Source organism: Mauremys reevesii, linkage group 11 (assembly GCF_016161935.1).
Source record: "Mauremys reevesii isolate NIE-2019 linkage group 11, ASM1616193v1, whole genome shotgun sequence".
NCBI lineage: Eukaryota > Metazoa > Chordata > Testudines > Geoemydidae > Mauremys > Mauremys reevesii.
In genome coordinates, this window is record NC_052633.1 from 67,912,134 (window position 1) to 67,933,823 (window position 21,690).

The 21,690-nt window shown below is 45.4% G+C and overlaps 1 protein-coding gene and 1 non-coding gene across 10 annotated transcripts in view; one reads left to right on the forward strand and one right to left on the reverse strand.

The window, feature by feature from the left end:
* The window catches only part of CLASP1 (cytoplasmic linker associated protein 1), a 261,914-nt gene that overhangs the window by 64,054 nt on the left and 176,170 nt on the right, over positions 1-21,690 (forward strand). For all 9 annotated transcript variants that reach the window (XM_039493734.1, XM_039493735.1, XM_039493738.1 and 6 more), the window contains exons 3-7: positions 10,114-10,192; positions 11,992-12,095; positions 13,165-13,256; positions 13,361-13,436; positions 19,295-19,392. In XM_039493734.1, the coding sequence (XP_039349668.1) occupies positions 10,114-10,192; positions 11,992-12,095; positions 13,165-13,256; positions 13,361-13,436; positions 19,295-19,392 (449 nt within the window). The remainder of the gene's footprint in view (positions 1-10,113; positions 10,193-11,991; positions 12,096-13,164; positions 13,257-13,360; positions 13,437-19,294; positions 19,393-21,690) is intronic.
* Positions 8,500-8,626, reverse strand: LOC120375232. Its single transcript, XR_005586534.1, has one exon. It is a non-coding gene; the product is annotated as a U4atac minor spliceosomal RNA (small nuclear RNA).

Consider the following 21,690-nt stretch of genomic DNA (forward strand, 5'->3'; position numbering starts at 1 on the left):
CCATCCCTAGGAACCTTCACGAGAGGATTGCAGAGCACCCCCCGAAATGGCTCTTCAGATCAGCCCATCGGTCCCAATCGCTTGTTACAGAGTCTGTTTCTGCACAGGGATGGCAAACACCACTCCCCCACTAATCTGGAGTGACAGTGTCCTGCAGGCATGGACAGGATAACTGGGTGTAACGCCGCACCCACTGTAACAAGGTGATCTAGGCAGGAGTGGATTTATCATGAAACAAACTATGCAGTGGTATGCGGCCCCCAAAATGCAGGACAAATATCTGACAGCGTGCCCCTGAGTCCCGACCGGGGGCACGGCAGGGCTCAGGCAGGCAGGCTGCCTGCATGCATGGCCGGTGGCCCCAGGCCGCTCCCAGAAGTGGCCAGGGTAGAGTGTGGTGGGAGCAGAGTGGGTGGGAGACTCTCTCTCTCTCTCTGGTCCTTACATGCTTTTATTACTATTTTACGGGTGGGAAACTGAGGGCCAGAGAGACTAAATGACTTGGCTAAGGTCACCCAGGGAGTCTGTGGCAGAGCAGGGACCCGAGCCCAGGAATTGACTCCCAAGTCCTAGGCTAGTGCCCTAAGCACTGGACCATCCTTCCTGGCTCCCAGAGGAAATCGGTTTATGCGCCAAAGCATATATCTTAATTTCCCAGATCATCATTGTTTTTTGCACAAATGTCCATGCTCATAAAACTATCCAGTCCTCTTAAAAGTCTAACCCCTGTATTTTTGCTGGACCTTCAATGGCAGTGAAGTCTGTAGGTTCCCTCTCCGCTGCATTTCCTTGTGCTTTTCTCAACTTCCTGCCCTTTAATTCCAACGAGTCTCTTGCTCATGTATTGTGACAGCAGACTGCTCAGTTTTCACTGTGCTCATATGATACATTATGTCTGAGCCAGGTCTCCTTGTGCGCCTTATGGCAGTTCCCAGAATATATTCCTGCAGGGGACTGACTCTAGCTACCCTTTTTATTCACATCATCTTTCTGGGATTTGCCTCAGCTCCCAGCGAATAACGTAAAGCTCTGGAACAAGTCTCGCTCCCAGTGGATCGATAAATGAAAGGGGGAATTTTCCACATCAGCTTTTGATTATTTTTTTTTTTGAAAAGGGCTTGTGCGATACATTTAAACGTGTTGATTTTAGTCATCTCGTCACAGGGTCACACCACCTGTTCCTGGGGCTCCTACCAGACAGAATCATCGGCCTCAGTGCTTTGTCCCTTGGCACCGTCGCACTGTTTGCCACATCGCTGTGACAGGCGGGAAAAATTGGAGACTCTCCTACAGGTGGGATGTGGAGTGGTCCCATGAACTTCAGAGCGGAGGGACAGCCCTTAACTTGTAGGCTCCACTTCCCATTTGTATCAAAGCTGTGGTTGGCTTGAGAATGGCAAAGAAAACAGCTTGGGGTGGGCGGGTGGTGAGTGTGTGGGGTGAGGGCGGGGAAGATAGGGAAATGAGCTGGTTGTTGGTCTCTCCTCTCTGTCCTTACCCCCAGAGCAGCCGTTGGGAATTGCCCCCGTGCTGGGCCGCCAGGATAGCCCTTGCCGCAGGAAGCGAAACTGAGTGGTGGAATCACATCAACATCACTTCCTGTTAGCGCCATTGGCACTCTGTAGTCCATTGATCTTCCTTAAAGGGGAGGACCAGAGATGTGATTCTCGTGCAGAAGTTAGAGGAATAAATGTGAGGGATGAGAAAGATGGAGAAGCAGGAAAAAAATATGGTGAGAACAGGAAGGGAAGTTGAAAGTAGCAGGGATAGTTTGGGACCAAATCTGGACAACCCCTCCCTGAAAATCACTCTGCCCCACTATCCTTCCCCTCTGGCTGAAGGAGCAGCACGGATGGGTCTGCAGGGAGCAACAGTCAGCCCCCATTAACTGGAGTAAGGTATGCTGCAATGCATGCTGGCCTTTGAGGGGGTTTCCAGAGAAGGTAAAAGGGGGCTGGTGTTGGGGGAGGAGAATTTGGGATCTTCGTAGAGGTTGCCAGAAGAGGAAAGGCAGCTCGGACAAAACAAAGTGGTGGAGCCTGGGAAATGGAGTATGTGGGGGAGAATGGTTAAAACACTGTTCAGTCCTGTCCACCGGGCGCTGCCAGTCTGAATTGTTTAGTGTGCCAGGCTGAGATCCTGCAGTACCAATGCTTCCCATAGTGTAGGCAGGATCCTAGACTTGTTTGGTCTCCTAGGTCGGGATCTCAAACTGGTTTGGAAGCCCCCGGTCTTATGTGACTTTTCAGAGTGGTAGGCAGACACTCATTCCTAGGGCTTGTCTACACCAACATTTACTTTGTGGCGAGCTGGGGTGTGACTCTGCCCTGCACTAGCCTCCCACACACTAAGGGTCCACGCGGATCCTGCTGATGCACGCTAACAGTTTGGTGCTTTTTAATCACCTCCTTAGTCCGCTGCGCTGCAGACAATAAAGTGTCCTCCCAGCCTTCCATAGTGGAATTCCTTGCTCTGGATGGAATGACTCGAATCAGCTTAATTTTAGATATGTGCAGAAAAGCAGCTGAAAAGTTTAAACTTCTGTGATTTATTTTTTTTTTTTGCACTTATCCAAATCCAGAGCAGATGGCTGGATCCTTGTCAGCTTCTTAGAACAGAAAAATGTATGCCTCGGCAGTTCGAAGGGAAAAGCTGCCACAGCTGTAACCCTGTTGCTGCTGGTGAGAATGATCTCTGTTGAGTGACAAATCAGTGGATCAGTCGCTAAAATTGATGTTACTATTGTACAGTAACAATTGAAGGCAGTTTCTGTACCATACTTGATGCTTAAGCCAAAATGGAGAATGTCCAGTGCTTATAGAGAGACTGGGCATTTTCTGTCTGCTTTTCCTCGCCCAACCATTGATTTGATCTGTGACTTGGTCCAAGTAGTTTATGGCTTGTCTACATTAGAACATTGTACAGCTTTAACTATAGGGTATAGGTAAAGCGATATGATCCTGCCAGTGTGGATGCAGTTATACTGGTATAAAGGTACTTTATGCTGATGCAGCTATTCCCATATAGGAAAGGGGACCACTATACTGGTATCAGTCACCTTTATACCAGTAAAACTGTGCCCACACTAGATCATTTTACTAGTATAACTATAATGGGGAAAAATCCCACCCTTAACAAACAGTTATAGCAATACAAACACTGTGTGTAGACCAGGCCTCAGACTTAAGTTTTCCAGTGTCCTCTAATTTTGGGTGCCTTTAGATTTCTGGGTGCCCAACTTACACCATTAGGGGATGCTCATTGGCTCTGAAAACTGGGCCAGAGATGCATCAAATTGGGTACTCAGAAAGGGAGGCCCCTAAGTTAGTGAACATTTGAAGACGTAAAATGAGGATAATACGTCTTTCCTCAAAGGTTGAAGCTTACAGTTTGTGGGCTGATGATGATGTCACCTAGTGCTCATGCAATACTTTTCATTTGTAGATCTCAAAGCACTTTCCAAAGAAGCTCACTGCTTTGCACTCCTATCCCGCCGTCTATCAGAAAATACTAATTATTATTTTGTGTTTGTTAGTATCTTACTCACTCAGCCAGCTGAATTCTGGAAGGCACAAAACTGTATCTTTTCCTAATAATTCTTTGCTCTTGTATAGCACTTTGCACTTGCAATTCTTGAAGCCTCCTATGTAAGAAGTTCAACATCATTATTTTACAGATAGGGAAACTGAGGCCTGGAGACTTCCCAGAGTTGCAAAGCAGGGTGGGGATAGAGTGAGGAACAGAACCTGACTCTGAATCCCCTACACTGTGCTGCTCCTCCCCCCGTTCTTTTTTCTCAAAGCAGGGCTCAGAGAGCACATTTAGGTGCATCTTTCTTTTAGTCATCCTGGAGCTTATCGTTCGTTTCTGCTACGCCTGGTAAACGCTTGCCATCATGCTGGAGTGATGGTAGCCTATGTGTCATCTCCACTACACAGGGCTGCCTCCAGGCTTTTCAGCAACTCCCAAATATTAAAGGGCGGCCATTTTGTGAAGTCCTTTGAAGGCATTTTTTGACAGCTTGTAAAAGCATGAGGTGTGACTTCCCTTTCAGCATTGGGAAGGGGAATATTAAACTCTGGTAACTGACAGGAGCCTAGGACTCAAGGAGCAGACAGTGCTTTGAGAGTGAGCAGTTGGAGAGCAAGGCAGGGGAGGAGAGAGTCCCCTGTCAGCAATTAGCTGCTACACCCGATACTGTTTTTTAAAAAAAAAAATGCCTCAGCAGATGGCAAGTGCATGAAATTCTGGTTGGCACAAATTGAGTATTGATACGTTTGTGGAATCCCAGCAGCCACCACACAAGCATCTGCCAAGCAAGCAAGATAAATGGATGGGCGTATGGGTCTATGGAGCTCTGCACTAGCTCCTAATTGACTCTGTTTGCCCTGAATCCAAGGCCCTTCAGAGCTCTTGATGGGTTGGATATGGATTGCTTCCCTCTCTCTGACTCTCTTTAGAGGATCAATACAGCTAACAGGCCCGAGAGCGAAAGCCAATGGCAATGTGTTTTTTTGTGGAGGGCTGTGCAACTCCATGCCACTGGAGATCACGATAAGGTTAAGTCTTGCCCCTTTCAGAGCAGCATGTCCCTTTGACCAGGCCTTCTTTCAGTAAAGAAGGCTAGTTCATTGCTGGGAGTCATTCCTTTACTCTTCAGTCCCCAATGTAATTCTTCAGAAGTACTATGCAGAAAACGGTGCCTTCTCTACATCAACATTTGATTGACTAATTCATGTATGTGGTGCCTAGGTTCCACGGGGAGGAGGGGTAGCTCAGTGGTTTGAGCATTGGTTTGCTAAACCCAGGGTTGTGAGTTCAATCCTTGAGGGGGCCATTGGGGAAATGGGGGTAAAAATCTGTCTGGGGATTGGTCCTGCTTTGAGCAGGGGGTTGGATTAGATGACCTCCTGATGTCCCTTCCAACCCTGATATTCTATGATTAGAAATTCTTATCCAGATAGAAATAGTACAGGCAGGAAGATCATCTCCTTGCCGCTTATTTCAATTGCCAAACCTTCCAGTGTCCCCATGTGCCAGGCTCCCTTCACATCAGTTTCTCAAATAAGACACTGTTCAGTGTTCTTTATTCATTCCTGGTTCAGACAAAGCTTGAAGTGATATCACAGGTAAACTGGGGTAACCTACACCAATGCAAGTTGCATTGCACTAGAGCAAACTATGTCTACATTAGGGAATTGTACTGGTGCAGCTCCAGCAGTGGCTAAAATCCCATGACAGATGACAATAATATTAATAATACTTAGGTCTTATATAGCACTTTTCATCAATATATCCCAAAGGGCTTCATGAAGGAAGAAAGTATCATTAGTCCCATTTTACAGATGGGGAAACTGAGGCACAGAGTGGTGAAGTGATGAGGCCTAAACAAGGCTGGGTGGGACCTATAGTCAAGATCTTACCCATTGCAATCAGCATCATCTCAGCCAGGGATGGCTTTCCAAATCCTTGATTGTGAGATCTTGAGCAGGTCCAGTGGGACGCCCTGCCTGCAGGATGTAATATGCTGACTTTTCTGCCCCTGCAGCCTCTAGCAGCTTTGGGAGTTGGGTGAAAGATCAGGTGTGGTAATCAAATCCTGATCTCCGGAGTGGCAAACAATAGCACTGGGTCATTGTCACTATGGATTTTTAAATAGCACTGTAATTACAGTGGTGGGCTGGATCTAAGGCTAATTTTAAATTATGATTAGAAATACAAACAAGTAAAAGTCTTAGCTTAGCTGCTCTTCCATTGTCTGATCCTAGGGACTGGAGGGGAGGTTAATTGTTGGTTTTATATTTACACTGGATGAGTCCCACTCTTGTTCCTCTCACTGTCCCAAGCATGTTGCAAGGCAATTCAAGTTGGATGAGATGGGTGCCTTGCTCCCTTAGGAACATGACCTGCCATTGGAGCTGAGCGTTCTGCAGATAGTGGCACACAGCAAGCACCCTGTTCCTTCTTAGCAAGAGATGCTGTCATGTAGCGCATGTCCCAGATGTGAGTGACTGTGAATGTTATCCAGGGTCTAAATATCTTGTTGGGTTACTTAAACAAGAATATTCTACCACTCAGGCCTGGTCTATACTAAAATTTAGATTGACCTAGTTTTGTCACTCTGGGATGTGAAATATTCACACCACTGTGAAATGTTAAGTTGGGTAATCCCTGGTAAAGCACAGCTAGGTTGATGGATGAATCCTTCTATCAACCTGGCTACTGCCTTTCAAGGTGGGCGGATTAACTAGAGTGAGACCTCCTTCCATCCCTGTAGCAAGGGTCTGTGCTGCAGCAGTGCCGTTTTAGCATCTGTGTGTAGACAAGCCCTCAGTTGATAAGACAGTTTCTGGATCCCGGGGTTGCTTTTTATGTAGGACCTACACCGTTGTGCTTTGCTGCCAAGAGGAGCACAGAGTAACTGACAGACCATGTGGATAATGAACAGGAGTACTTGTGGCACCTTAGAGACTAACAAATTTATTTCAGCATAAGCTTTCGTGGGCTACAGCTCACTTCTTCGGATGCATAGAATGGATAATGGTAGGGCCTGATCCAACTCCCTTTGAAGTCAGTGGTCAAACTCCCAGTTACGTCGGTGGTACAGAGCCCAGTCCCTGGTGCACAACTATGGATGTGAAAACGAGCCAATACAGGGGCAAATTCTTTGATGTAGAGGAAAGGACCAAATGAGGCAAAGACCCTTTACTTCCTAGAAAAAACAATGAGGAATCCTTGTGGCACTTTAGAGAGTAACCGATTTATTTGGGCATAAGTTTTCGTGGGCTATAACCCACCATGCATCTGATGAAGTGGGTTATAGCCCACGAAAGCTTATGCCCAAATACATTTGTTAATCTCTACGGTGCCACAAGGATTCCTCATTGTTTTTGCTGATACAGACTAACACGGCTGGTGCTCTGAAACTTTTTCTTCCTTGGTCCTCCTGCAGCATGTAGCACAGTATTTGACTATGTCCCTTTAACTGGTGGAAAAATACTTAACCATTTGGAGATGCTTTAGATCACTCAGAATACTGATGAGCTGGGTAGCTGGAAGTTACAAAAGATTATTTACTAATCTAGCTGCACCTGCACTTTTTCCATTCCAGCTCCCCAGAAATTTGTTTTTTTAAATCTCATTTCACATCAGTGTTTCAGTTTAAACTGGATACGCATCCTTCTCGTATTACTGAAAGGGCTACTCCAGTTTCTTTTACCTAATCATGGGTGTCTCTAGGAGTAAGCATACTCATTAAGAGCCTTTCATCACTGAATCTTTGTATACTAAGCAATTGCAACAACAGCATAAGCGCCAGTAGTTGCCAAAGAAAATGAAAAAAACACTGTATGAAGGATGATGGACTGATTAAATGTATGGAGGTTTTTATTAGCATACACCATAGTATAATAGACTTTGCAGTAAAGTTAATTTTTACTGAGAGCCCCAATGTGCAAATTTATATTTCTTATTGCTTGTAGTTCTTTGCATGATAACTTTGCCTAGACCCATGTTTGGAATAAAACTAGAAACAGAGTGAAAAACACAGGCGGGAGACATGGAGCCTGGGTAGTTTTTCTGTACAGAAATTTGCAAAACACTAGACTAGGTAGTGTATTTAAAAAACAAGCACCCCACCCACCTCACCTTGCTCTTTCATTCCCAAGTGGGTAGTGACACATGCTGATGTAATGATGACATGACTTCATTATCACAGCACAGCCATCTCTTCTCTTTGATCATCCTCTTAGTGCCTGTATCTTATGGGAAACTTTTTGACCTCTAGGTTGAGGAAGAGTTTCCATATTAAATTGGAATACTGTTCAGATTTATTTAGTGAACTCTGTCACATTTTATAAGCAAATGTACCCTGAGCTTTATAATTGGCAACATGCTTAGGTTGCATAGTGCTGTGGTATTTAAGGCATTGCCCTGGAATAGCAAATCTGCAGGGAAAGACTTGCAAAGAGAAATTTTAAAGAAGCTTTATAACAAATGTAAGTATAATTAAACATTCGTGATATTCATAACTCAACCTTGAAGAACGGTTGGTTGTTTTGCAACACTGAATAGATAAACTGAGCCATCTGTCGGGGGAGGGGGTGAAAATAGACAGTGTGTACATTGCTTAGGAGGAGAGGCGCAATTATTGCTGATTTGCTAGGGGCTTATTTTCAAGCCCTAGTTAAAGGGAGTAAGTGAAGTAGATGCACTTCAGTTTTGAGCTTAAAATGGTCAGAGTTTAGCAAAGATCCTTGCGCCATCTAGTGGCTATTTTAACTACTGTGTAGAGAGAAACTGAAAGGTGCTTTCCCGATGCACGTTTGCTCCGTCGCCTCCGTGTTATCTGGGGGGTGGGAAAGGTAATAATCCCGAGAAAATAATTCATACTGGAGAAAGGTAATGGAAAAAAAGCGAAAACAAGGGATTTACACTAAACAAACCCTATTAAATATTAACCTGCTTTTACAACGAATTATAAGGTTGCACCAATTATTGGGTTCCAAAAATTGCACCACATTAAAGCAGAAGCTTTAGTGGGCGCTTACGTGTTGTGTCGGTGTTAGCAGTACTGCTCTCACTATACGTTCATTGAACAGTAGCGCAACCCCAAGATAAGGATGGTTAGAGAAAGTGCTTAATGGGAATGCGGGGAGGGACTCTGGATGGCTAGTAAGGTTGTGGCGACGGCGCATTTTGAGCCTGGCTTTGTCACTTGTGGTTTCTCTCAGGAACGCAGTCCAGCACGACACAGTGTCTCGGTCTTTCATTTTTATGTCCGTTGACGCCGTTTTAATGCTTTTTTGGCCGACAGTCACGACTGTACCCATAATGCAGTGCGCCACCTAGCGTGTATATTTGCATACGTTGCTGGCGAACCTTCCCTAGTGTGAATGAACAGTCTCAGAGCGAAGTTTGTACCATTAAATGGAAAGGAAGCAGTGGTCAAATGCATCCTTTTTTGCATTTTCCTTTGGGCTGATTGATATTCATGCACACGTTGATGGAACTGAGGATAGTAATAATAAATAATCTAAAATTTGCACAGCTTTACTAAATTTTTATGAAAGATCACCCACCCTTTACCAGGATAATGTTAATAAAAATAGGCACATACTTAAAATCAAACCAAACCACCAATCTACTGATATTTTGCTTGCCTTAAGTAGGGTTAGGGGAGGAGAGAGAATTTTGCCAGGCTAACTTAATATGCATAAAGCAGTTTACAAAGTATTTATTGTAATAGTCTATTACCTACCACTTATTTTTATGCTTAACAAAGAATACATAGAACTTAAGAATATTATTAATTATAATTAGCACTTCTGTAACTTTTTATTAATATTACATGGTATCGTGGATATTCTTAATTAGCATTTACTTAGCACTTTGCAAAATATGCAGTGCTTTCAAATAATAATACCATCCAATTCTTATATAGGGCTTTTTTATCAGTAGATCTCAAAGTGCTTCACAATCTTTAAAGTTTGTAGTATCCCTTTAATAAATAATGATAATAATTTTAAATACATTAAAAAAAATCATGATTGTAATCCTAGTAACACTGTTGACAAACACTTTAACTTTCAATAAAAAAATCTATTTACTCGTCCCTATTTATTGCTGTTAGTTTAATTTTTTTCTAAACTTGGACAATAAATACAATTAACCCAGTTGCATTTTACATTATTTAGTAATACATTATAATTAATACCAATTAATTACCAATACATAAAAAATAATATAATTAATAAATTGCAAATATATATATATATAAAATACATAATTTAAGAACATGTCTGTGAAAGTGATTATGATGATTGATTGTGTGGATTGCAATTTGTTTAAAAATCCGTAATCCTTTCATTTCTCCTCTACAGTAGGTAAGTAATCTTCTTTATGGTCATATTCTGTGCTGGGCAGTGGGCAGGTCCAAATGGCATACGTTGCAGTGGAACTCCTTATACGATGCGTGAAAGATTTGTTTCTCTTTTATGAACACATTTTTTCCAGCATTGCTTCTGCAGTGGGAAACCCTTCAGTCTTGCCTATCCTGGTGTCTTGTGCCTGACTGCATGCTAACTTGCTGTCTTTGTTGTTGTGTGTTTGCAGGTGGTTCTGCTGGGGATGGACATCCTGTCTGCACTAGTGTCACGGTTACAGGATCGCTTTAAAGCTCAGATAGGCACAGGTAAAGGATAAGGGATCGTTAGCCCACCTGAAATATATTGGCCAAATTCTGCCCTCACTCACGCTGTGACAGCCTCATTCATTTAAAGAAGGTTACTTGGCTGTAATGAAGAAGCAGAAATATGGTCCACTGTCACTAATCTGAATTATTTTGTTAACATTGCATATACCACGGAAGCTGCATCATCAGGACTGGTACTTCGCAGCTTCTGCCACTCAAATAGCATGAGTAAAAGTGACAGACTCTGGCCCTAAACGATTAGCCTCTGTGCTGAGTCCCCTTATTGCTGAGTATGCTCTCATCCTCTACGGAGCCAGCAGAGCCCCCAACCAAAACCTAGTCATAGGAGCACAGCCTAAATTCCATGGAGGATTTGACATTAACCAGCTGAGTAGGAGAGGGCACTGTCTGGTTCAGCACAGATCTGTGTCTGGAGAATTTGCACAGTTGTCTGCAAAGCATGGGAGCCACTAGTGCATTCTCAGTGTCCCGTGGTTTTTGTGAATATATTTTTTTTTAATTTGGGAGAGATCTCTGGGTTCTTCCCCACTGCTCCCCTGAATAGCCTCATGGTCCCCATTCTCATTCTGGAGACCACTCTGCCTCTGCAGTACTTTCTGCCTTACAAGGGCGGCTCCAGGCCCCAGCACATCAAGTGTGTGCTTGGGGCGGCATGCCGCGGGGAGTGCTCTGCCGGCCGCCAGGAGGGTGGCAGGCAGGGTGCCTTCGGCGGCATGCCTGCGGAGGGTCCACTGGTCCCGTGGCTTCGGTGGACCTCCCGCAGGCGTGCCTGCGGAGGGTCCGCTGGTCCCGCGGCTTCGGTGGAGCCGCGGGACCAGCGGACCCTCCGCAGGCACGCCTGCGGGAGGTCCACCGAAGCTGCGGGACCGGCGACCGGCAAAGCGCCCCCCGCGGCATGCCACCGTGCTTGGGGCGGCGAAATGTCTAGAGCCGCCCCTGCTGCCTTAATTGCCAGCCTCTGCAACAAGGATGGTCCCATGCTACTACAGTAACTCCTCGCTTAACGTGGTAGTTGTGTTCCTGAAAAATGCGACTTTAAGTGAACCGACGTTAAGCTAATCCAATTTCCCCATCAGAATTAATGTAAATTGCGGGGGCGGGTGTTTAGGTTCCAGGGAATTTTTTTTCACCAGACCAAAAATATATATTTTATAGATATACACACAGTATACGTTTTAAACAAACAATTTAATACGGTTCACAGCTATGATGACTGATAGCCTGCTGGGCGGCTGCAGCACAGGGATCTTAGGGGAGTGGGGAGCTGATAGAGGGGCTGTTGGTCCACCCTGGTTCCAAGCCCCCACCAGCTAGCTGCAACGGGCTGCTCTTCCTGCAAGCAGTGGACAGAGCAGGCAGCCAAACGACATTAGAAAGGAGCATTGCACAACTTTAAACGAGCATGTTCCCTAATTGATCAGCAACGAAACGTGAACCGGGACGACTTTAAGTGAGGAGTTACTGTACATTGCTGCTTTGTTCTCTCTTAGCCGTCACAGAGTGCCACTGTCATAATGATTACATCTTAATTAATGCAGAACTGTCAAGATCTCAGTCATGAGAGGCACTGAGTGCTGTCCATTCCCATTGACATCAATGGGAATTATGGGTGCTCAGCACCTGCCATCACAGACAAGTGAGTGGGGACACACTTTACATTGTGGGTTAGTGATGTCCCAGGATTCTCTCTGCTTTGCTGAAGTGTGTGTGTGTGTGATTTTAACTGCTAAACTCTGTAGCTTCTTTTCTGATAGACTTTGGTGTTTTGTTTTTTCCAGTGTTGCCAAGTTTACTTGACAGGCTGGGAGATGCTAAAGACTCAGTGCGGGAGCAGGATCAGGCTCTGCTGCTAAAAATTATGGAACAAGCTACTAATCCTCAGGTACGGCAATGACTCATTTGGAATACACTGCGTGTGTTCCCAAAGAACCTATGTCGGAATCTGTATTTATGACCTGCCATAAACTCACCTTCCCCCATGGCCTGGCCTGTTGTCTCCATGTCCACAGGATAATCTCCCAAGGTGGTTATGAAGAATGGATCATGTTCAGACCAGTTGCAGTTAGATCTGGGAGGGGTGGTTGGTTAATCTTCTAAACTTTAGGTTCCAATCCCAGTGGAGTGAAATTGATTTATTCCTCTTCTGAGTTAGATCCACTGAGAGCCACATAATTTACTGGGTGTGGATCTTTCAGATTACTACTATATAATCCAGGACCTTTCTGTTCTCATGGGTGTTAATGATCCTCTGATACTTTCTGTAAAATAAGGGGTTTGCCCCTGGCCAGTATTTTCCCACTTCCCTCACAGTTGTTACTGAAACTCTACCTATCTCATTTCAATGGTGATGCACATGTATAGTTTGGAAAGATTCTTTGGGATTTTTGGAAATGAAAGGTGCTCTGTAAACATGCTCTCCAGCTCTACTGGCTTGTCCAGGAGAGCACCCGTTTCTGAGCCTTGCCCTCCTGAGATTTTAGGGCAGAAAGAGAGGCAGGGATGAACACAGCATCCCCCACTGTTTAAATGCTCACTAGCTGATGCTTGTGCTTCCCTATCCCGCAGCCCAGAGCTCTATGGTACATGAAGCAGGGGCACAGCTGGGAGATGGGTGTGTTTGAGCATTAGCCAGGGCTCCACTATAGGAGGGGCAGTCGCAGGTGTCAGAGGTGCTGTGCCTTGGGAGTTGGTGGGTATGTGCTGGTAAACCAGTGTTATGTTAGCTAACAGTGAGTTACTGAAAGGCTCAACAAAGAACAAAAGATTAGTCACCTTTGAGATTAATACAGTCATCCTGGAGCTCCCACCAAGAAATCCTCCTAGTCTCTTGTGTGTGGGCACAGAGTTTATATTTAAACCCAAGGGCTGATAAATTGTGCCAGGGCTGGAAAAGAAAACCCCACCCACTCTTTTTCTTCTTCCCTTTCCACCCTCTTTTCTGTCTTCTGCAGTACGTGTGGGATAGACTGTTGGGAGGATTCAAACACAAGAATTTCCGGACGAGAGAAGGGATTTGCCTCTGCCTTATTGCAACCCTCAACGTGTAAGTCAGGACCTGTCATAGACCTGCGTTACTTGATTCCAAGTGTTTTACATTTAAAAAACCAACCAAACAAATTCATACTTATGCACTTTGTTTTCTCCTAGATCCGGAGCTCAGAGTTTAACACTGAGTAAGATTGTGCCACATATATGTAACTTACTTGGAGATCCAAACAGCCAGGTAAGTCTTTGGTGAAACTCGATGTTAAATTCCATATTTACTGGCAGGGAGAGGGGGTCTGATTGCCACTCACAATAAGCAGGGCTCTAAGTTCTGAATGGTACATTGACTGTGTGTGCTTAGTGCCGGCTGTTGAAAAAGCCTGTATGAAAAGCCTTGGTTTAGTTTTGCATACTGTGATTTTAGGGCATTCCTAGTTCTGTTCTCAGTGACTCTATGGTAAATTTGAAGTGATTTCACTGGTGTTGCTCAGGGTTTATATTGGTGTCACCAAAATAATTAATAAGAGAGTCAAATCCTAAAAGACTGAAATCATGACACTAGTTAACTCCTTGTGCAGCAGTGTGAGTTGCATGGGATATTGGGGCTCTGGCCGTCTGAGTAAATTCAAGGGAAGATATGAAAGAGATGCATGAATCCAGTCTATCTTTGCTTAGTGCCATGTGCTCTATTGTGTTGTGTTCTAAGAGCTGGTTCAGAGGGGAACCAGTGTCCTAATCAGGGAATTGGCAGTGATGTGCTGCTAGACGAGAGTTTTTATAAGGAAGTTCCTCAGAAATATCCTACCAAAATCTGTGATACATTTCCAACTCCCTGTGTAAAAATAGCGCTGTTCCCTCTGAACAAATCCATCATCCCAGTCCTCCTTTCCTTCTCCCCCAGAGAATTCAACAAGTCCATACGTGTATCCTCTCCCAACTCCATTAGAGTGATTTCCATTGCTGTAGTGCCCCTCACCCTGAGAAGGATGGGGGCCCAGTTTCTCTAAGTGCTCTACTAAGGCCAGGAAGAGGCAAAGCCTGCCCTGAAGAGCTTACAATCCAATTGGAAACAAGACACAACAAGTGAAAGTAGGAAACGGGAAGGGAGAAGGTGGGGAAGGGAAGACAAGGGAAAGGACAATGTGAGATAGTGTTGTTATATGGGGCAGCTCTTGGCAACTTCCTGGTTCCCGGTCATTGGAAATTGCCCTCTCTTGCTCGCATCACACCATGAGTCTCACTCCCCCTTGCATCATGGATGCTCCTCTAGGTATGCCCCTACCTGGCAGCTGTCTCTGGCTGGTGGTTGGGTGGTTGGATGTGGTGTTGGGCTGGGTGGTCGGTTGGAGAATAGGTGCCTCGTGATTCTTGATTTGGGTAGGTCTCTCCTCCCCCCTCCCACTCCCGACTGCTGGGGCTCTCCCCTAGCTGCTGTGAGGAGTTGGGTGGGAGAGAGCGTTCCCTTCGCTGGTATAAGAGGCTAAGAGGAAGAGCTGGTTACCCCTGAGAGGTGGTAAAGGGAGGGGGAATGGGGATCCAAACTCTCTTCCAGTACTGACTTTTCAAACCCTGGGCAGGGGATGGACTGGCAGGGGAGAGAGATGGGCTCCAGGTCTCTCGCTCAGTGCACATGCAGTGATTGTTTGAACACGTCTTCTCTCTCTCTCTCTCTCTTCTGTGTGCGCTGCTAGAGCAACCAGCAAGCGTGTGAGGGGAGCAACCCTCACACCCCTGCACACTCCTGTTGGTGCCTAGTACATCTTACAATCTCGAATTTCCTCATTGGCCTTCAGAGTCTCCCCAAAGCAGTGCTTGCGGGGAAGAGAGGTGTAGCCTGGCCTGCCCAAACAAAAACAAAACCAACAACAAAACCCCACAATAGTCAAACATAAACTACTGTGCCTGGGTGTCTTTTTAAATCTTCTCAGTAGTGAAAAACACTAACCCATTTGGCTAAGATCAAGTGCGCTGTCAGTTTAATAAATGATGCTTCCTCTGTTAGGGGCCACTAGATCCTGTCCTTCCTGGGGAGGAGGGGAGACGGGGTAGTGTGGAGGGAGAGGGATGGACCTTGTGATCTGATAACACATTTTTCTCTATCTCCAGTTGCTTATTTTCTTCCCTCTGAGAATTATTGTTGTAAAGCTGCATTAGCAGAATGTTGATCAACACTGTCCTCTGTTGGCTGAACGAGATATAGCAGAAGCAGGGAAACATGCAGGGTTTTTTGTTTTGCTTTGCTTCGCTTTGCTACAAAGATGCGAGTTGTATTGTTGAGGGTTTTCTTTTTACAAGCGGAGGATTTTTTTTTTTTAACTAACATTGTTTTTGAGTGATCGTTTAGCAATTTCCCTTATCCCAGTAAACTCTTGATACGGCTGTTTAGTTATCTGCGTTTAGACTGTTCTGATTGAGGACAGGAGTCTAAAGGATTTTAACATAAAAAACTTAAAAGCATTAAAAAAATTGTGTTATTATAAATAAAGAAAAGCCGCTATCGATACAGCCAAGATTTATACTTATGTTTGCCCCATGGTCACCCCATCTTATATGCCATGAGTATTTATTTAGGCCATGATCCTGCAAACATGTTCACATCCAAGTAACCTTATATGTCATTCCATTAAACTCAGCCTCCCATCACCTGCTCCCCTCTCCCAGCTGTGAAAGTGTTTACCTCAGAGTCTTGCTCTGGAATCTTCATCCCCTCATTACCTCTAAGAGGAACAGGCAGCAGTGATCAAATCTTCAGCTGAGGGGACGAGATCTGCTCGTCCTTCCTTTGTTTGTAGCAGGATCAGTGGCCTCTCTTCAACTCCATGCAATGGGAACCAGTGAGGCTTTCTTGTTTTAAGGGCTAGTCAGGTCTTAGCTCGCTCCTGCCACCTCTACAACGTAACAGGGCTCAAAGAAAGCCCTAGAATTCCTGGCATGTTCATGCCGACTCACCTATGGCTTTGCTTTGTTTTGTAACTTGTGCCTTACTCAGGCTGATAGCATGTGATGCTGGACCTTGGTATTCTCTATGTAGATAGGTTGGGTTGTGTCATATTTACTCTTTTAATGTTTGTTCTACAGGAGCCCCATGCTCTCCCTTGTTTTTAGCTCCTCGTTACAGCACATGTAAAGATGGTGACCCATTAAAGAAGGTTTGTCCAAGAAAGAGAGAGAGGACTTTCACTTCTGATCTCATTCTGAGATCTGTCCCACTCCATGTACACTGTCCTTCAGCATCAGAAGGGTAGCCGTGTTAGTCTGGATCTGTAAAAGCAACAAAGAATCCTGTGGATACATCTTGCATCCGAAGAAGTGGGTATTCACCCACGAAAGCTCATGCTGCAAAACGTCTGTTAGTCTATAAGGTGCCACAGGACTCTTTGTTGTCCTTCAGCAATCGCTGCAGCTCCTCAGTCTTTAACTGGGCCTAAAATAACCTCCTAAATTGGCCAGAAAGGCGTACACCCCCTGTACACCATACTGGATGCATCCCTTTATGTAGGGTTGGTTAAATGGGTCTCTGCAACTGAGCGGATGGTTATGGGAGATTCCTCCTAACTTCATCTCGCACATCAGTTTCATCTTGTCATTGGGTTATCTTCTGTCCTTGATCCTTAGATGGCTGACAACCTGGCAGCAGAGCAGGGGCACTGAATGTGAGGGTCTTTTCGGAGACCACACCAATGGTCCTCTACCGGTTAGGGAATTGAGTATGACAGAATAAGAGGCTGCCCGTGACTTTGTCAAGTACTCGAGAGTCCTTTCTACCAGTGCACCCTGTGGGGGAGTGCAGCGAAAGGTTGAAGATTACAAGATCAAGGATTCTAAAGGAATGCCCTCTGTTTGGCCAAAAGCCAAACATGGGGTGGATGTCACCAACTTCTGCTGACTTTGGCCAATGACTTTGTTTGGCCTAGAGGATCTCTGTGTCTGAGAGCAGAGTCCATTGCCCTGTACATTTCCAGCGTGCCAGCCCTGTGCAGCTGCTCCCATCAGCCACTGGTCCGAGGTGTAAAGGGAAGCTCTGGTGGAATGTTGAAGGCCAGTAGGATCCTGAGTTTGGCCTTGGTTCCAGAACCTGGCGAGAGGGGCAGTTGCGCCCGGAGACACAGCGGCAGTTGACGGGGCAGACAGACGGCTGAGTAAGGAATTGGGGGAGGGAGGGCAGAGAGGTGCCCCTCAGCATGCACAGGGCTGCCATTCGTCCTCTCCACCTTCTGTGCCAGGGCTCAGGCTCCAGGGGCAGAGAACTCCTGTGGTTGCTTCCTGCCCTCCCCTCCGCATAGGTGGTGCTGCAGCATAGTGCTTCACCTGCCGGTTGCCATGGGGATGGCGGGAAGAAGTGCTGTGCAGAGCCCGGCCAGGAGAGGCGAAGAGGAAGGGGGCACTGGACTGGCAGCATGTGGGGGAAAAGGGGATGCTGGGGCCTGAGAGGGGGAAATATGGGGTTAGGTAGGAGGAGAGGGGAGAATAGGAGGGGAAAGAGGTGAATGGCGGTACGGTGGGAGAGATGGAATGAGCTCAGGAGGGAGAGAGGAAAGGAAAGAAGACTTGACAAGGGCAGAGGAAAATGACTAAAAGCCCCTGGGGCAGGAGGGCCAGAACTCAGGGGCCTGGGAGAAAGCAGAGACCCTGCTAGGGGAAAGCTCTGCAGTGGGAGGACAGAGCTAGACAAGTGTGAGCAGCAGTTGAGGTGCTGTGCCACATGCTGGCTGTTGTCTCCTTGGCAATCTTTCTACTGCAGCCATATTGCCAGGGGATCCCCCACCAGCTGCCGCCTCTGGGCCTCCCCCTCCTTGGCTGAGGGGTGTGTGTTGGACATTGGGGAGGGCAGCGTAGGTAAGTTAATGCTAGTGGTGAGCATTTCTTCCCCACAACTTTGCAGGGAGAGAGGGATTGCAGGCATCTTCCGGAGCACACCCTCCCCACCTGCAGAGCCTGATGGAGGGCAGTGGCTTACCCGGTTCTGGGCTTAGGTCTCTTCTGTCCATGCAGATGCCGGGGCGATATAGTTCAGCTGGCTGCTGAGTACATCTCTTGCAAACCAGAAAATATCTTTTTTTACATGCAAAGTTCTTACTTTACGTTCTGCCAAGAATCCACATCAATCATTTACCCTAGCTATGCCGAGATTAGACTATCCCCCTGGTGTTTGTGAGGCACCTATTGCCCTGGTATCAGTTGCCTTGCATTAACAATATCAGCCCAGAGCATGTAAAAAACATGATTAGTTTGTTGGTATAGTTGATCTGCTGCGGTACTAATGTCGTACTGAAATCTGTTCTGTAGTAGAGATACTAGGGGTTTTGTTACTCTCTTACCGTTCTCTGTCTACACCTACATCTGCAGCAGTGACTCTTCCCTTGCTCGGTAACATAGTCTGGGTCTATATCATGGATCTGGAGGGAGCCTGTAGCCAAGGCAATTTTGCAGTGGTAGTTCCGTGGCATTTTATTTTCATTAGGAGATTGGAATCTAAGGATAGAAAGTCAAGGATTTCAGTTACTGAGCACGCCTGATTTCTTGACATGGAAGGACGTTTATGCAATTGATATCAAAATTACTTCTTTCCTCATGCTATTAGATCAACATAGGCAAAATTATAATGCAAAGAGGTGCCCCTCCTGATTTAGTGCCATCTTACAAGCTAGATCTACTAGCACAGATCTACAAAATCTGTTCATTCACCTTTACCATGATGGTCATAAAGAAGAAAAAAAGAATATTATGTTCAGCCTTCAGAAAATGTACCCATCCTATATGAACGGCTGAGTGGAATTTTATAAGGCTGAGCAGATTTACTGCATGCACAGAGGCTGGAGAGCTCTGCCACTGACTTGCCATCTGCCCTTGGGCAAGTCACTTTGATGCGCTGTGCCTCAGTTTCCTCATTAGTAGCCTACTGATACTTATCACCGTCTGAGATCTGTGGATGAAAAACACTACATAAGTACTATTACTATTACTTATTATGCAAAAAATCATGGGAGCCATTGTGACTGAGAAATGGATATATTGCTTTTTTGGCTTGTCTGAGGAAATAATATTAAAAATTAAAAAGATGATTAATTTCTATTAAATCTCTTCTTTACTATTTAGGTTCGAGATGCAGCAATAAACAGCCTAGTGGAAATTTACAGACATGTAGGTGAACGTGTAAGGGCAGATCTCAGTAAAAAAGGATTACCACAGTCTCGGTGAGTTAAGAATACCCGTTCTTTCTGCCTTTCTTGGTTTCTTTTCATTATTGCTGCATTTAGGGACTACGCATGCAAGTCTTTTTGTGGGATTGGGCCCTTAAGCTCCAATCCTGCAAGCACTTTGCATGCACTTAACTTTACTCAACGGAGTAAAGTTGATAGGGACTATTCACCTGCAGAAAGTTAAGCACATATGTAAGTGTTTGCAGGATTGGCGCCATAGCATCTGTGGAAAGTATTTAAAAAATATTACATAAGCCCTAGAAAATGTAACTCTCAAATGTATGCTGTGTCGGTCCCAGGACATTAGAGAGACAAGGTGGGTGAGGTAATATCTTTCATTGGACCAGCTTGTGTTGGTGAGGGAGGGTATGTCTGCACTGCAAAGAAAAATGCACAGCTGGCCCGTGCCAGCCAACTCGGTCTCAGGCTCTGGGACTGTTTCACTGTTGTATAGACTTGTGGGCTCAGGCGGGAGCCTGAGCTTTGGGACCCTCGCACCTCACAGGGTCCTAGAGCCTGGGCTCCAACCAGAGCCCAGATGTCTACACAACAGTGAAACAGCCCCGCAGCTGGAGCCCTGCAAGCCCGAGTCAGCAGGCACAGGCTGGCCATGGGTGTCTAATTGCTACGTAGACATACCCAGAGACAAATCTTTGGAGCTTGCACCAAGCTCTTTTTCAGGCCTCGGAAACTGACTCAGTGTGTCACGGCTAAATACAAGGTGGAACAGATTGTTTAGCATAAGTAGTTAATATTTCAAGGGACCATTAAAGGTGAAGTGGCTCGCTAACACCTCTCCTGTCATCGGGAGGAAAGAAAGGGGAGGGGGAGGCAACTGGGGGAGGTTTGTTAGTGCGTTACCGATTGTTGTAATAAACCGTAAATCCAGTGTCTCTATTCAGATCATGATTTTTAGTGAGTAGCAAAGTTATGAATTTAAGGTCCCAGGTTTGTCTTTTGAAAGTGTTGTGCAGGTTTCCTTTGAGGATGAGGTCAGATGTAGAGTGATCGCTTAATGAAAAGTGCTCACCCACAGGTGCTAGGGTGGTTTTGTTTGTCTTTTTATCATTTTCCTGTGTGAGTTCATTTGAGAAAGTAGTGATTGTCTGGCTTCATCCATATAGTTGCTAGTGGAGCATTTAGTGCACTGGATGAGATACACCACATGTGGATGATAGGCATGTATGGGACCCATGGCTCTTGAAATGCGTGTTCTGGGGTGGTATTGACCATTGAAGCAGTGGAGATATGTCTGCAGGTTTTGCATCTGTTCTTCTGACTGGGTCTGGTGCTGCTTTGAGTTGGTGTGTCCTGGTCTGTGGGAAGTTTGCTTCTGATGATGAGCTTAGAGAGGTTGGGGGGTTGCTTGAAGGCCAGAAGAGGGTGTTCAGGAAAGATTTCTCTCAGAATGTGGTGGTTTGATGATATCCTATATGGGTTCCAGCGTGAGGTGGTTGGTGACAACTAGGGGTGTGTGGTCAGAGGGGGTTTAATTTCTGTATTGAAGTAGGTTTTCTCGGGGTGTTTGGGTGGCCAGTTCCATGATGCGATCTACTTTTCCGGCGTGTCCTTGCGTGGCAGTTTTGAGTGTGTTAAGGTGTGTATCCTAGACTTTCTCCCTGGAGCATATTCTGTGGAATCTGAATGCCTGGTGTAGATAACAGATTTCTTGGTGTGGTTAGGGTGTAACTGGACCTATGAAGGAAGGTGTAGTGATCTGTGGGTTTCTTGTAATTCAAATGGTAATGTGTTTATGTTGCAACATTCTGCCTGGTTACTTCCTCTGGACTCCATAGGTCTTGCATGTATATTAAATGTATTAAGAACAATAAGAAACCTGGTAATGGTATTGGTCCATTGCTAGATGGAAATGATAGAATTATCAATAATAATGCAGAAAAGGCAGAAGTGTTCAATAAGATGTAAATTTTTAGCAGTGAGAATAATTAACCATTGGAACAATTTACCAAGGATCATGGTGGATTCTCCGTTACTGACAATTTTTAGATGATTTTCTAAAATATCTGCTCTAGGAATTATTTTGGGGAAGTTTTATAGCCTGGGTTATGCCTCAGGTCAGACTAGATGATCATAATAGTCCTTTCTGGCCTTAGAATCTATGACTATGGAGCAGCCAGTTTAGACTGGTAAATGGACACCCAGTTAAAAGGAGATTGGCAAGGTAAAAAACATATATTCAGCAATTGTGAGATCTTTAAAACAATGATACATGTTGTTTTCTTTATATTTACCTCCTGGTGTTTGAAACTTTAAGGTTCAGTTGGGCCATAT